Below are 17,307 nucleotides of genomic sequence, written 5' to 3'. Positions count from 1 at the left end.
TCCAGTGTTTGGGGTCCACGGGAGTGGATGCTCTAATCCAACCATGGCCATTTCATCTAGCCTATGCATTTCCTCCAACCTCTCTAATTCTTCGGTTTCTAAAAAAAGTACAAACAGAGAGACTAACAGTAATTGCAATAATACCAAATTGGCCCAACAGAGTATGGTATCCCCTTCTTCTCCAACTGAATTCAAGAACCCCTCATCCTCTACAGTTGAGACCGGATCTTCTCCTTCAATTCGGCCTGGGTCATCCCAATCCAACAAAACTTCACCTGACGGCTTGGAGGTTGAGGGGAGAAGGCTAGCTGGTTTAGGATGCTCCACTCCAGTTATAAGGACTTTACAGAAAGCCAGAAAGAACTCAACCAATTCTGTATATCAGAGGGTGTGGTCCAAGTTTTGTGCCTTTGCGGAACTAAGTAAATTTGATCCTCAGAATCCTGTTGTGTCTAACATTCTAGACTTCTTACAGTCAGGGTTAGACATGGGCCTAGGTGTCAACACGCTTAGAGTTCAAGTTACAGCCTTGTCTACCTTCACTTCTGAGCGTTGGGCCTTGTCACCTCTAATTCAGCAGTTCCTAAGAGCAGCTTTGAAGATACATCCTCCAAGGAGGAATGTTTTTCCAAAGTGGGACTTACCCTTGGTGTTACATTACCTGTCTAAGCCTCCTTTCGTTCCCTCCAACTCAGCTACGTTGTGGGACCTTACCTTGAAAGTGGTCTTCCTAGTAGCCATCACATCTTCAAGGAGAGTTTCTGAACTAGGTGCTTTAGGATGCAAGGAACCTTCTTTTGTGTTTTACCCGGATCGAGTAATTTTGAGACCTATGGTGCACTTCCTTCTTAAAGTTGTTTCACAGTTCCATTTACAAAGTGAATGGTCTCTTCCAACATTCCGAGATGACTCCTCTTCTGCCTCTGTTCACCCATTGGATGTGGGGTCTGTTCTGAAGGCCTATCTGGAGGCTACAAAGGTCTTTAGGGAGTCAGACCACCTTTTTATTGTACCTACAGGGTATAGAAAAGGTAAACCAGCCTCATCCCGCACTATAGCTTCGTGGATTTGCAAGACGATCCAGCAGGCTTACAGGGCTAATGGATTAGATCCTCCTACTAATCCAACAGCGCATTCCACTAGGAGCATCTCTTCTTCTTGGGCGGCCTACGCTGGAGTGTCTACCTCAACTATCTGCAAGGCAGCCGGATGGTCGTCTGAAAATACCTTTTTGTCCCATTACAGAGTGGATCCTTCTTTTCTGTCTAATGTACATTTTGGGAAAGCAGTAATTAACTGTGCAACTTCTGGTGTGGAATAAATTGTTTGTTAAGCATGCCCACCCGTGTATGTGATTTTTCTATGCTCGTTAAGTCCCATGAGTATGCTGGAATGGAGGCTCCAGGGAAAACAGAAAATTAATACTTACCTACCGGAATTTTCTTTTCCTGGAGCATCCATTCCAGCATGCGATCCCTCCCATTGTGGAGGACGATAGTTACTAGAATTGCAGAGGGCTGTCGGGGCAAAATTCTTATAGTTACTATGTCCAATGGGGTTTGGAGGCGGAGCCAAACCCATGAGTATGCTGGAATGGATGCTCCAGGAAAAGAAAATTCCGGTAGGTAAGTATTAATTTTCTGTTATTAGGGAAAAACGGTACTCAGACATCACTGTACCGAAGAAGGGGGTTGCAATGATCTTATTCGTGCTCCAGTACCATTTCTGCAGGGGCTTCCCCACCACTCCCTGCAGAATGATCAGGCCCAAAAACAACCAGATATCCGCTGCTGTTACCGGCTCCCAGGTCCTGCTTCTGGAAAAGGGTCCTTGAGGAGTAGCCAATTGTTGGGTGGCATAGAGTTTAGTCTCCTCCACTATCCTCTCAATAACCGCCTCCGAGAAGACTCTCACACTCACACTCCTTCTTCAAGCCAGGCTCCCCAGCAAAAGGGAAACGTGGGGGCGGTGGCGGAGCCTGAGAAAGGTCGATGGGGCACCAAACCCGGACATCACTAACTTCGCTGGTGATGGAGTCGCTCTCGCTATCTGGGTCGGATGACAGATCCCCAGGTGCGTCACCGTCACTGGAGTCCGCCAGTGACTGCAGATCGCTGTCCTCCAACTCCGCCAGCGCTTCCGCGGTGAGACGCCTTCTGGAGGATGATGCCATAGTATATCCAGGCAGAGGTCAGTGCAGGCAGCAGACAAAGAGTAGTCCAAGTCCAGGCAAAAATCGTCAACGGGTGATCAATCAAAATCCAGGCAGAAGGCAGAAAGAGTGGTCAAAGTCCAGGCAAAAATTGGTAACAGGTAGGCAGAAATCAGATTAGATAAGCACTCACAGATCACAGAAATCACAGCCAGCTCCTCTCCAGCTCAACAGCCACAGCTCCTCTCAGCAATCCAGGAAGCAAAAGGCAACATTGCATTGGATACAAAATCCCATTGTATCCAATAATGCTGTTTTGGCCCAATCAGAAGCGTTTATTTTATTTTTTTTTTACTCCCTCCCTCCCCTGTGACCCTACGCCGCCCCTACGTCACTCCGCCGCTGATCGGCTATGATGGGCTAATTGTCCGCCAGGTCCCCGAAGATCAGAGCGGTAATGGGGACTCCGGCGGCCGGGTGGAAGAAGCCTGGGTCCCGCTGACAAGAGCCAATCACGCGCGGGACCCAGGAATTGGCTGCAGGCACTTTTTTTTTCTACAGTCTCCCTCCCCGATGACTCTTTGCCGCCTGTGATGTCACGACACACCGCCGATCCTCCCTACTAATTGGCCGCCGGGTCCCGGAAAATCAGAAGGTAATGGGGACTCCGGCGGCCGGGGGGGGAAAAAGCCTGATTGCGCGCGGGACCCAGGAATTAGCTGCAGGCACTGCTTTTGCCCAAACGAGCAGAGCTCGGGCTTACCGCTCCTGACATGTGTCAGTCACCCCGAGCTCTGCTCGTGAATACCGCCAGGGGGGTTAAAAAAAAAATGTATAAAAAAATAAACAAACAACTATGGAGAGATCAGACCTCACCAACAGAGAGCTCTGTTGGTGGGGTGAAAAGGGGGGGGGGGGATGGGAATCACTTGTGTGCGGAGTTGTGCGGCCATGCAACTTGGCCTTAAAGCTGCAGTGGCCATTGTAATAAAAAATAGCCTGGTCACTAGGGGGGTTTAACACCATGGTCCTCAAGTGGTTGAAAGAAAATATATATGGCAGCCTCCATATCCCTCTCACTTCAGTTGTTCTTTACATTCAAGTATTATATTTGCCACAACTACTTCTTGTGGTAGGATATTTTACATCTTTACCACTCTTATTGTGAAGAAACGTTTTATAAAATAGGTGACGACATTTCTTTTTTTCCTCCATGCATACTTTATTTCCTCTTGTCCTTTGTAGATCTGTAGGAATAAAGAACTTATTTGCCTTTATTATTTTCTAGGATCAGATTAATGAGGTCAACTCAATGTCGCTTTTCCAAGCTAAATTAACCACTTTTTCCACCACTACAGTATATCTACGTCCTGTGTGACATATAAGTTGTGTAGCTGAAGTACAGCTGCGCATTATTGGGCTTGCTCCTGTGCAAAACCTCCAGCACTATCTGCTGCAGCAATAATTGGTAAAAGGGAATATTTCTCTGAGCCATTAAGATTGATTTTTACCATTCAAAATACTTTTTTTTCTCAGTTCATAGTGAAAAATACACACTGCAGCATTAGTTCAGAATCAAATATCTTCACCATAAATTGTGACAGGAACGTAATTTAAGTTTTGTGATAAACAGTACAAATAGCCAAACAAAATTTGTGTTTTTGTATCTACAATAGCGCTTTCTATTTTTATTTTAAAACTGGAATTGGTAGAACTGAGAAAATGGGTTTTTTCAAAATTTTCCTCTTTTTCTAATTAAAGTGCATAGAAAACAAAATTGTTCTAGGGAAAAAAATGCCATACAATGAAAGCCTAGTTAGTCTTGAAAAAAAAAACATATTTCATTTAGGTGTAAGCCCCTCTGAGGGACAGTTAGTGACAAGACAATATACTCTGCACAGTGCTGCGTAATATGTCGGCGCTATATAAATACTACATTTAGTAGGGATAAAGTTATTGCTGATTAAATAGGGACATAGCTAAAATGTCAAAACTGCTCTGGTCCATAACAGGGAAAACAAGGTCTGGATGCGAAGTGGTTAAATCCGTTTGTCTAACCTTTCTTCGTAAGTGTAGCATATCATCACTCTGATTAATTTAATTGTGTGTCTATGTTTCTGTTGTAGAACATCAATGTCCTTCCTATAGTGTTTCGCGCAAAACTCCATCCTATACTACAGATGTGGCCTCACAAGTGATTTATATAGAAGTGGTAAGTGTACTAGCATCTCATGCAATTTCCCTTTTTATCCAGAATTTTATTTGCTTTAGCTGCTGCTTGGCATTGAGTATTGTTACTTAACTTATTAGCCTCCTGAGAGGTATGCCCGACACTGTGTAGGGCAAGGAATTTATGCTGAAAGCAGTATACCTGACAGTGTTGGGCATGCCGCTCAGGGGGTTTCCCTAGGTACAGGAGCCCCACTGTAGAAGTTATATAGGTGCAGGGGCTGCTGTACATTATAGGCAGCCTTAGTCACTTTAGGCAGCGTGCTTCCCCCCCATCCCCCCCCCCCCCCGGTGCATGTGACGTCTGGTGACAATAATGTTTCGGAATGCGAAGGATCTGGACTGAAGTCATGTGGCATACTGGAACATATGCGGAGCTGTGCACGGAGGCTAAAGTGCTAGCTGGAACGAGGCTCAGTATGTATAGCTGCAGCATCGGGGGGTTTAGGGGGGGGCACACTGCCTAAAGAAACGGCATACATATTTTATGCCACTCCTCCCATTCTACCTCTCACACTTTTATTGTCACCCGACGTCACATGCATCGGGGGGGGGGGGGGAGAGGGTGTTGGGGGAGGGCATGCTGCCTAAAGTGACTAATTATGCCTATAATGTACAGGAGCCCCTGCACTTATCTAACTTCTACAGTGGGGCACCTGTACCTAACTAGCCTAGGGACACTGACTTAGCCTATCCTGGGGGGGGGTACCTAACCAGCCTATCCTGGGGGGACATCTACCTAAACTTTACTGGGGGACACCTGCACCTAACTAGCCTATTCTGGGGGGCACCTAACCAGCCTAGCCTGGGGGGGGGAGCATCTACCTAACCTTTCCTGGGGGACACCTTCACCTAACTATCCTATCCCAGGAGACACCTGCAACTACCTAGCCTATCCCAGGGTACACCTGTAACTACCTAGCCTATCCCGGGGGACACCTGCACCTACCTAGCCTATTCTGAGTGACACCTGTATGTACCTAGCCTACACTGTGCGACACCTGTACCTAATATTGGGGGCATCTAGACCTGGCTACCTACCTACAATAATCTGTGAGGGATTCCGAAGACAAATGGGCACCATGCGGTGGGCAACACGGGACAGGTAATGTATAAATGCACACACGGGAGTACATTTTTACATTGGGGGGCAGCAACGAGGCAACAGGTGTAGCCGATTCCTGAGCGATTTCATGTTGAAATTTATTGGGAATCAGCCTGCGGAGTATGGGCAGATGACCGATCTCTCTCTAATCAGATTTGATTAGATAAAGATTTGTCTCTTGGTCGAATCTGCCCAACATTTCTATTGTATTAGTGCAGGTTGAACAGCTTCATCTTGGAAGTATAAATGATCAGAGATTTTGGAGAGCAATTTTGAAAGTTAGTTTAGATTTAGTTTCAAACTTTTATTGGACTTAAAATGTACACTAGACCCCTGCTTGACACACATTGTTTAAGTTACAGGAAAAAAGGTTATGAAAATTAATTGGATCACTTTTTGCACAGAAATCCAGCAGAAACTGAACGCCTGGGAGGTTAACAACCAGTAAGTCCTGCTCCAAGCCTGATATGCCCTGCTTTATTGCATTTTGTTGGTATCGTGTCATGCAAATGGCAAGTCAAAGATACATGATCCTTCTGTAGTATTCCTGCTGAGTATGCATAATTCTATGTAATTTTTGATTATCTACATTCCATCCACTAACAGATCTAATATATGGACCCTACAGCCTACAATTTTCCATATGAAATATGATTACCGGTAGTTTAACACTACTCTTTGCTTCCTGTCACTTGTCCAGTCCCTTGTCTATGGACAAACACATTTTTCCACTAGTTCCTGCATGCATCTTAAACTTCTACACCAGGTTATTGTGAGGAACAGTGCTGAAAACAAAATCCAAGTATGCTGAGTATATTACTATTACAGGTAGTCCCCCCGGTTAAACGAACGAATTAGGGATTGTAAGTTCGTTCTTAACCTGAATCTGTTCTTAAGTTGGAACATTGTGCCATCTCTGTCCCCTGTACCTACTCTGTGCCCCCCCCCTGTGCCCCCTCTGTACCTGTTTATACAAGTTAAAAAGCCATTTTTTCTTTGAATTTTTTTTAAATCGATTTTCTCAAAAACTACAAGTCCAACTTGAATTTTTTTTTTTTACCTTTTCCCATGGAAACACAGAATCCATGTTGTTCGTATCGGCGGGTCGTTCTTAAAGGGAAGGTTCAGGGACTAACTAAAAAAAAAAAAAAATCCATTTCCACTTACCTGGGACTTCCTCTAGCCCGTGGCAGGCAGGAGGTGCCCTCGGCGCCGCTCCTCAGGCTCCCGGTGGTCTCCGGTGGCCGACCCGACCTGGCCAGGCCGGCGGCCAGGTCGGGCTTCTTCTGCGCTCCATGGTGCGTTTCACGCCGGTGCGCTGACGTCATCGGACTTCCTCCGGGCTGTACTGCGCAGGCTCAGTAGTTCTGAGCCTGCGCAGTACAGCCCGGAGGACGTCCGATGACGTCAGCGCGCCGGCGTAAAACGCACCATGGAGCGCAGAAGAAGCCCGACCTGGCCGCGGGCCTGGCCAGGTCGGGTAGGCCACCGGGAGCCTGCGGAGCTGCGCCGAGGGCACCTCCTGCCTGCCACGGGCTGGAGGAAGCCCCAGGTAAGTGGAAATGGATTTTTATTTTTTTTAGTTAGTCCCTGAACCTTCCCTTTAAGTCGGGCGTTCATAAGTTGGGGACTACCTGTACTTCCTAGGATCTACATTTGCATTCACCACTTCATAAAACAACATGTTGTTGTTCAGACAAGAGCATCTTTCTGAAATCTTGTCTAACATCTAATGGCGCAGAATGGTAGAACAGGTAAGACATCGGATCTGTTGCCTCTTTATGGCCACCTGTACCTTGAAGTCATATGATAAAATGCTGACGTTCTTAGACTGAATCAAACATGTGCGGTCTTCTTTATTAAGGGCTTTAAAAAAGCACTTGCAATTTAGACATGGTGATATTACATGCTATTTCAGAGGTTTAAAGGGGTTCTGTGGAATTATTAAATAAAACAAAAAACTGACACTTACCTGGGGCTTCTATCGGCCCCTTGTACATGTCATGTCCAGCGCCGTCCTCCTACGATCCTCCGTCCCCCACCGCCGGCCCCGGTCAATTATTAGTTTAACAAGATGAAAAATGCGCGCTCCCGTTCTCGTCTCCGGGAGCTTACAGCTCTGGCGCGGTATAAGATTTTTTCATACTGCGCGTGCGCAGTAAGCTGTTTTAGATGCGAGCGGGAGCAAGCACACGCGCAGCCACGCTAGAAAAATAATTACACCGGGGCCCAGCGGTGGGAAATGAAGGATAGTAGGACGACGGCGAGGGGCATAACAGCTACAGGGGCCGATAGAAGCCCCAGGCAAGGTTTTGTTTTTATTTTTTTTCATCATTCCACAGAAACCCTATAAATAAGATCAAAGGCACTCTTTTATGGTGTTATTTGCACCTTGATTTGGTGATAGTCATTTTAGGTATCTGAAGCAGTTATAAATGTAGAGGTGCATTTCACGTGTGCGCAATTTGCAGTCAAGTTGAAATTAAAAATAATTTAAAGCATAAGTGAGCTTACAACACAAGTGCACCCACCAGAGGAAAATGTCTCTAAAAGATCAGTGTGACAGTAGTCTTCTGGTCAGGATTTCCAAGCATATTTTTTCCTGTACCTCAAATGACATAATTAAGACTTGGAATACTATCATTATCCCAGAATTTCTCTTATGTGGCTATAAACCGAAAATGGACAAGGCCAAATAAGGAAAGGTATTGAAAACATAAAAATAGATGTTAAATAGATAGTAAGGGGCGGCTTACATCCATGGAGGACACAACTGTTTGCAGGGCCAGTGCTACCATAGAGGCAAAGGGGGCAATTGCCCCAGAGCCTGTAGGGCCCCCCAAGTTGTCTCTCCCCCCCCCCTCCAACTTAACTGTTGCTCCCTGGGGCCTCTGCAGTGTCTTTGGCAGAGAAGCGTCCCATCTGTGATGGTGTGCACACTCCTCTACCAGTCTGTGGCACCATGTGCTCCTCAACTTTCTCCACCACTGGTTGCATCTTCTTTGTGACCCACGGCATGCTGTTATGTAGTAAGGTTTGCCGTGTCATGGAGGAGAGGCGCCCCTGCGAGGATGAAGTTGGGAAATGCATGGAGCCACAGACTGACACAGGAGTGCACCCGCCGGGACAGATAAGACGCTACTCTGCCAAAAAATGCTGCAGAGGTCCTGGTGAGCAACAGTTAAGTTAGGAGGTGAATGGGGAGTGGGGCAGGGTGGGTCTGCAGCCAGGTCAGGGGCCCTGGGTAGAAATGTGGCTGCAACAAAGGGCCCCTAACACAGCTTTTTGGTTGGGTGTGTCTGTTGAGATGTCCCAGGGTCAATTGTGCCTGGGGGCCCCATTATTACTAGAGCCGGAAGTACATTACAAATAAACTGCCAATATCATAAATCTTGAAGGACCTCATGAAGTATTTTTAAAAATTGTGAACATTGCTGAACTGGAAAGAGTACATAGTCTACAAAGCCTTTCTTTAGATCAGTTTTAATGTCTGTATATCTAAACAATATTTACATACCTTTGAATAATGCCCTGCTGTAAGCTCTTGCAACTTGTTAGGGTTTCTCCAGTGAAGATATGACACATGACTACGTCTTTACATTTATGGAGGCAAGACAACAGCGCTTCAGCTTCAATGTTTCCATTTCGAGAAACAATGCACAGACGTTGAAGACGCGAGCAATGACTAAGAGCCAAGAAGAACCTCTCATTAGCTGGAAAATACGGCTGTTCCAATCTGTAAAAAACACATGGTATATGACTTGTATAGATTGCAGCTCAGACCACCGGTTTACTGCATCACAATTTGAAAAAGGGCATTAAAGAGAATCTGTACTGTAAAATTCTTACAGTAAAAAGCATACCATTCTATTCATTATGTTCTCCTGGGCCCCTCTGTGCTGTTTCTGACACTCCCTGCTGCAATCCTGGCTTGTAATTGCCAGTTTTAGGCAGTGTTTACAAACAAAAGACATGGCTGCTAACCAGAGTGTGATAGGCTGGGAGGAGAGCTTGGAGAGGGTGTGTAAAGCTTCTGCCTATCACAAGCAGTGCTGCACGTTCCACACATTCCAGCCTGAGCCCGACAGAGGAAAGAAGATGAGATTCATTACAGAGACAGTGCAACTAGAAAAGGTTGCAGTATGCCAGAGCACATTAGAACAGGTATAGGAACTTATAGGATAGAAGAAATAAGGCTTAAAATTTTGTTACAGATTCTCTTTAAACAAAAAATCACTTTGTGCAACAGTTCCATATACATAGAACAGCCATTAACTAAGAGTCTTCCACTAAAATACATTGAAAATAAAATAATAATGTAAGAGAATGCGAGGGAGTGACTTCTTTTATGCGTTCAACTATTAGTCCAAAGCTGACGGCATACTTTACATTACAGACACAGCATAAGCATTGCCAACTAAAGATTTGTATTTAGGATTTCTATTTTCAAATATTGCTTTTCAACACACTGGCACAAATACTACCTCCCATGGTGATGCTACCATATAAAAAAAAAAAAAAAAAGGAGGAAGCGCTTTATTATGTAAATTCCATTACTCACCCTGGGTACTTTGACATATACACAGCGCCACGTAATACGTTGGCACTTCATAAATCAATAATAATTATAATAATACAAAGGAACATTTCTAGACGCTGCACCTTCTATGGTCAAACTTCAAAAAAATCTGGCTGCAGTACATATGGCCCATATTTAACCTCTTGACGACCAGCTAACGCCGATTGGCGTAAACTGGTCGTCTGCAGGTTTCCATGGAAACGGCCGCTCGTTTGAGCGGCCTTTCCCTGTCCGTTCACGGAGGGTGTCTCCGTGAACAGTCGGAGAGCCGCCGACCGCGGCTCGCCGGCAAAATGAAAAAACATCATACGGCGCTGCTGCGCAGCAGCGCCGTAAGGCAGATCGGCGATCTCCGGCCTCTGATTCTGAATCAGAGGCCGGGGATAGTCGGCCTATGATAGACTGAAGCCTATCCTTCAATGCGCAGGACGTATATCCGTGCTGCGCAGCTCACAGGGGGAGGGAGAGGCACGGAGCGCAGAGAACGCTGCGGAGGGGGGCTTTGAAGAGTCCCCCCCCCCCGCAAAGCGCAGATAGCCGGCGGCGATCAGACCCCCCCAGCAGGACATCCCCCTAGTGGGGAAAAAAGGGGGAAGTCTGATCGCCTTGGCATAATCCTGATCTGTGCTGCGGGCTGGAGAGCCCACGCAGCACAGATCAGCCATAAATCCCCTGGTCGTCAAGTGGTTAAAGTCGGGTCAAAAAGGAAACACTTATCTAAGAATAGGTAAGCCTCTGGATCCTGTAGAGTACCCACGGTGTCCTCTGTATCCTTGTTGCCACTTGCTGAGCCTCCGAACATTTCTGAAAAGGACTTGTTAAAAATCTGATCGGGGCCACACTCTATTTGAAGCCATACTGTGCATGCATGCATAATATGTTGGCGCTTTATAAATACATTAAATAAATAAATGCATGAGTATGACCGCACCTGCGCAGTAAGAAAGACCATCGCGTGTACGAACAGCTCAGTGCTACTGTGAAGGGGCGAGTGCAGGATGGCCTCGCTCATGCTTGAAGAGGAGCCCAGCCCAGATTTTCTGGAGGATCCCAGCAAGCAAGGAGGACCCAGCAAACCTCTACAGGATCCAGAGGATCCCTCTTCTTAGGCAAGTGTCCCCTCATTTTTTCACTCTAGGGGGAAAGAGGTTTCCTGGCTTTAATAAAGATGACAAAAATATGTCATATTTACCATGTATTCCAAAGATTTTAATTGAAATTGCTTAAAGGAATACCATCGATTCACATATTTTTTTCAATTGACACAGGAATTGTTTGGGAAGTGCTGCTAAGTACTGGTGTATACATTTTAGTAGCAACTTCTTTGTTTACGGTTAGCAAAATACTTTCAACGTTTACGGACGCCAAAACTGACGCTGACTGAGCCATGAGGAGAGGGGAAATTCCCCTCACACTTGATCAGTTAACTCTGTGTAGCTCTGTGTGTGACAGAGAAGAGAGCTCCCAACAGCTGCAGATCCTGTGTCCTGTGTTTCTGACTGACCGGTTTGAAAAGAGCACAGGAAATGTAACTAATTGTCACAGCTTTTTCATACTGTTTTTGCTTTCAGAGTTTGATATGTTTGATATTTGCTTTCTGTAGTCTGATATGCAACTCTGGCTGTGCATTGAAGCAGACACCCCTTCTGCAATTGATTTGTCCCAATATAGCTAAGGGCTCGTTTCCACTATCGCGAATCTGCATGCGTCCAACGCATGCAGATCCGCACATGTAATACAAGTGGATGGGCCTGTTTCCACTGTAGCGTTGTTGAGGTGCGTTTTTTTCAGCGTGAAAAAAACGCACAAAAGAGCCAACGATTTCGCCTGCGTCGGGAATCCGTGCGAATCGCCGCTAATGTATTTAATAGTAAAAACGCATGCGTTTGTTACATGCGTTTTTACCCGCGATTTCGCGTGCGATTTCGCACCTTTTTCAATTTTATTTAGCCCTGGCAGTGTCATGTTTAATTTCGCATGGCACCCTGCCATGCGAAATCGCATGCGAAATCGCGGGTAAAAACGCATGCGGAAACGCATCCGCATGCGTTTTTACAAGCGTCGGAATGCGGCCGAAATCGCGTCGCAACAGTGGGAACGAGCCCTCAATCCTACCCTCAATAAATTACAGCTTTTGCCTCTGATATTTAACATGAAGAGTAGGAAAATGTGTACACAGCTACTTAGACATTATTTGCACATTGTTATTTTAGAACACTTGGGTATCGATAGTATTCCTTTAAGTGGAAGGCATTAACTTTATTAATAATTATAAGTGTATGTATGTGTAATTTTAGTTTTTGCGTGTGTAAACACGCTCCTGTTCTACAGGAAGTGTTCACTTTTTAAATTTTTTTTACATTTTACAAGCCTTTGACAGCGTCTTGTTTTATGAATGAACATGGCCCCATTCATTCCAGGCATTGTGATTGGGTAAGGTAAGTAGTAAGGGAGACCTCCAGAGCCCTTCCACTGCTCATGTTCAAATTACAGGATATTTTACAAAAATCAAACCAAGGAAAAAATATTGGACAACTTGTCTTATATACTTTCCTTCTTTCATTAGTTTTAATGTACCACAATCATGTGCAATAGTACCATAATGATGTGCAAAGGTGTGGAATATAAATAGGAGATGGAGAGGGGTCTCAGTGTCTGTCTGTGTGTCTTTTAGTTTAAAAGCTCTAATGAGAATGGAGAATGGACGAAGTCCGACTTAAAGGATAACTGAAGCGAGAGGTATATGGAGGCTGCCATATTTCCTTTTAAAGCGGAATATAACCCTGCATTTCAACTTTGCTCTAAAACATTATTTACAGTATATTATATGCAACCAGCATTTTTTTTTTACTAGACCAGCATTGGAAGGGTTACACAGGGCTTTAAAGTTCCTTTAGATTTCTGCAGACGCATCCGAAGCTGAAAAGAGATACATTTTGTTTACAGAAATGTATCTAAGTGTTTAATGTGACTCATCTCTCTGACTGAGAAGGAGCTTGGAGGACTGTCAAAGAGTGTGTAACTGTTTATCAATAGATACATAGAATGTAACAATCTGAACTTCTGCATATCTCTCCACGGAACTTGAAACGTCTGTGTTTAACCCTTCCAATGCTGGTCTAGTAAAAAAAAAATGCTTTTTGCATATAATATGCTGTAAATAATATTTTAGAGCAAAGTTGAAATGCAGGGTTATATTCCGCTTTAAGCAATACCAGTTGCCTGGCTATCCTGCTGATCCTCTGCCTCTAATACGTTTAGCCATAGACCCGAACAAGCATGCAGCAGATCAGGTGTTTCTTACATTATTGTCAGATCTGACAAGATTAGCTGCATGCTTGTTTCTGGTGTTATTCATATATTACTGCAGCCAAATATACCAGCAGTGCTGCCAGTCAACTGATATTGTTTAACAGGAAATAAATATGGCAGCCACCATATACCTCTCACTACAGTTGTCTTTTTAATAGGTGTAACGATTGTGGAACTTTCTCCGTGATCAGCGCACAACGCGTGCGCTGATACGGCAGAAATCCTCCACAAGCGTATATTTGCAGGAACCCAGCAAAAGGTGCTACGCACCCGTAGAGGGAAATTCCTGTCGGCAGATGGCGCTGGGGAGTGCAGAGGAACCTATCCTCTGTACCTCCACAAATGCCAGACAGGAATTGTACGAAGCGCAGAACGCAATCGCAAGAAAAGCGATTGCGAATGAGAACGAGCAAAGGGACAGGTTGTATGTGTGTGCGCCAACCTAGTCGCCACCCCGCGACAGTGCACACACAACAGCAGATATGAAATAGGAACGCGATCGCGAGAGGTGCGATCGCCAGACGTTACACAAGGCAGATATGAAATAGGAACGCGATCGCGAGAGGTGCGATCGCCAGAGAGGTGCGATCGCCAGGCGTGACACAAGGCAGATCAGACGAGGTTAGCAAAGGCACAGCAAATAATACAATGAGAATAACAAGGAAAATAACAAACGCTAACTGAACGCGAACACCGCACTCATTCGCAACAGTGCACGCGTTCGTGCGCGGTCTCCACGTGATAAGCACAATAGAGACAAGCACGCCTAACTAACCAAGACAAGACAGACACCACACAAACGCGCTTGCTACACGGTTGCCTTACCGCAGGCACCAGCAAGCGCACGCAAACAGACAGACAACGAGAATCGATCAAACAGGAACCACTGCTCTTACCGTCAGAGCCAGTGCGAACCAGGTATCAGAAAGATCCACTGCTCTTGCTGTCAGAGCAGTGTGATCCAAGCACACGACAAACAGAAGGAGTAACCAGCAGCGACCGCAGCCGAGGTTAGCTCCAAGATCCAGACCAGAGGAATCCACTGCCACTAACGCTAGGGCAAGTGCGATTCAGACAGACAGAACAGAAGGATCCACAGCACTAGTGAAAGTGGCTAGCGCGATCCAGGAAGACAGAACAGAAGGATCCACAGCACTAGCGCAGGATGCCAGTGCGATCCAGGTACAGAGTAGCAGAACAGAAGGATCCACAGCACTAGCGCAGGATGCTAGTACAATCCAGGGAGGCAGAACAGAAGGATCCACAGCACTAGCGAAAAGAGGCTAGTACGATCCAGGGAAACAGATCAGAAGGGGCTACCAGCAACAACCGCTGTTGCGGTTAGCACCCAGACACACAAAACGATTTCCTGTCGCTGGGACAGGACAATCGCAACAGACAAACAAAACAGATAAACAATCCTAACTGCACTAGGGAAACCTGCCTAGTGCAAGTTCCAGGAATAACTCTAAGCTGATCTTCAAACAAAGAGCATGGCTGACACTCCTCCAGGAGTGTTTCACAGGAAGGAGTCCTTATGACCAGCCAAGCATTGTGGGAAACGCATAGTACTTATAGAGCAAGCCCACAATGGATGTGACTAGGCAATTTGCATGATAAACGTATGCAAATTCCTCTGCAGCAAGCTGCAGAACTGACAAAAGGTCTCTCTTAAAGAGACCTGCAGAATGCAGACCTGAACAGTGGTCAAAAAGCTGCCTGTCTGCACAGGCAGCTGAGCAGATTCTCACAATAGGCTTTCATTATTCCCGTCAGCATACATACTACACTGGGTAAAAATATAAATGTAACACTTCCGGTTTTGCCCCCATTTTGCATGAGTTGAACTCAAAGATCTGAAACATTTTCTACATACACAAAAGATCCATTACTCTCAAATACTGTTTACAAATCGGTCTAAATCTGTGTTAGTGAGCACTTCTTATTTGCCAAGATAATCCATCCCACCTCATGGGTGTGGCATATCAAGATAGAGACATGAACATTAATTTTGTGGGCAACAGCTCTGGTAGATATTCCTGAAGTCAGCATACCATTGTGCTGTGTGATCAAACTGCACATTTCAGAGTGGCCTTTTATTGTGGCCAATCTAGGGAACAACTGTGCAATATTCATGCTGTCTAATCAGCGCCTTGATATGCCACACCCGTGAGGTGGGATGGATTATCTCGGCAAAGGAGTAGTGCTCACTAAAGGTTGCCATACATCAGGCGACTTGGCGGCCAATCGACCATCCGATTCGATTATTATAATCGAGTTGGATGAAAATCAGTGCCGGCAAGTGCCTGCACGACTGACAATGTGACTAATTTCGGGACGAAAAGTGGTTGAATTCCCGATCACGCATGCTGCAAGATGTTGGGCCGCCTTACTAGATCGGGTGCGCAGCGAGATAGGTGTGTAATTTCACTACGATCGATTAAACCCCCCGGCGCCATCCGCCCCAAAAGAAATATGTCCCCCGTGTAAAGTATACATTACCTGTCCGCGGCCTGCTCTTATCTATCACTGCCTGCGGCATATCTCCTCTGCATATATGCATGCCTCACGTGGTTTCCTAGTAAGGGTCGCACTTGTGACGTCACACAGGCGCGTCCTTACTAGGAAACCACATGGGACGTGTGTGTATGCAGAGGAGATATCCCGGAGGCAGCGGGGGACAAGCACAGGCTGCAGACAGGTAATGTATATTTTACACAGGGCACCAGGGGGGCCTTCTTCATTAGGGAGGCACAGCATCGGAGCAGCATCACAAGGCCGATTCCGGATCGATTTCAGCATGAAATTGATCGTGAATCGGCCAATGGTATATGGGCAGCTGACAGACCTCTCTCTTCTCGGGTTTGATAAGAGAGAGATTTGTCTCTTGGTGGAATCTGCCCATACATCGCTAGATTTATGGCTACCTTAATACAGACTTGTGAACAATATTTGAGAGTAATGGGTCCTTTGTGTATGTAGAAAATGTTTCAGATCTTTGAGTTCAGCTCATGCAAAATGGGAGCAAAACCGAAAGGCTAGGTTCACAGTGGAACATTGTGTTGCAATGCGACATTAAAGTTGCAACACAAAATAACAATGGAACACACCAAAACAGTTGCCACACACATTAATGCTGTGTACTCGGGAGGGATTTGGGGGTACTTGAACTTGTGTTTAATATTTCGAAATATTACAAATCATATACACTGCTCAATAAAATAAAATATAGGGAATACTTAAACACCACAATGCAACTCCAAGTCAATCACACTTCTGTTAAATCAAAAACTGTCCACTTAGGTAGCAACACTGATTGACAATCAATTTAACATACTGTTGTACAAATGGAATAGACAACAGGTGGAAATTATAGGCAATTAGCAAGACAGCCCTAATAAAGAAGTGCTTCTGCAGGTGGTGACCACAGACCACTTCTCAGTTCCTATGCTTTCTGGCTCATGTTTTGTTCATTTTTTAATGCTGGTGTTGCTTTCACTCTAATCGGTAGCATGAGACGGAGTCTACAGCCCATACAAGTGGCTCAGGTAGTGCAGCTTATCCAGGATGGCACATAAATGCGAGCTGTGGCAAGAAGGTGTCCGTTAGTGTAGTGTCCAGAGCATGGAGGTGCTACGAGGAGACTGCCAGAGCCTGCAAAATGACCTCCAGCAGGCCACAAATGTGCATGTGTCTGCTCAAATGGTGGCGGTTGTGCTTATAGCCTAACCGTGCAGGACGTTTGGCATTTGCCAGAGGACACTAAGATTGGCAAATTCGTCACTGGCGACTTGTGCTCCTCTTCACAGATGAAAGCAGGTTCACACTGAGCACATGTGACAGATGTGACAAAGTCTGAAGACACCTTGGAGAACGTTCTGCTGCCTGCAACATCCTCCAGCATGACCAGTTTGGCAGTAGGTCACAGTA

General features: G+C 45.6%; 1 protein-coding gene across 2 annotated transcripts in view; it reads right to left on the bottom strand.

Annotated features, from left to right (window-relative positions):
* The window catches only part of FBXL18 (F-box and leucine rich repeat protein 18), an 83,136-nt gene that overhangs the window by 27,493 nt on the left and 38,336 nt on the right, over positions 1–17,307 (bottom strand). For both annotated transcript variants that reach the window (XM_068246892.1, XM_068246891.1), the window contains exon 4: positions 9,004–9,222. In XM_068246892.1, coding sequence (XP_068102993.1) covers positions 9,004–9,222 — 219 coding nt within the window. The remainder of the gene's footprint in view (positions 1–9,003; positions 9,223–17,307) is intronic.

This window comes from Hyperolius riggenbachi, chromosome 7 (genome assembly GCF_040937935.1).
Source record: "Hyperolius riggenbachi isolate aHypRig1 chromosome 7, aHypRig1.pri, whole genome shotgun sequence".
Classification (NCBI taxonomy): domain Eukaryota; kingdom Metazoa; phylum Chordata; class Amphibia; order Anura; family Hyperoliidae; genus Hyperolius; species Hyperolius riggenbachi.
Note: the sequence above shows the minus strand (reverse complement) of the source record. Positions and strands in the feature narration are given on the sequence as shown.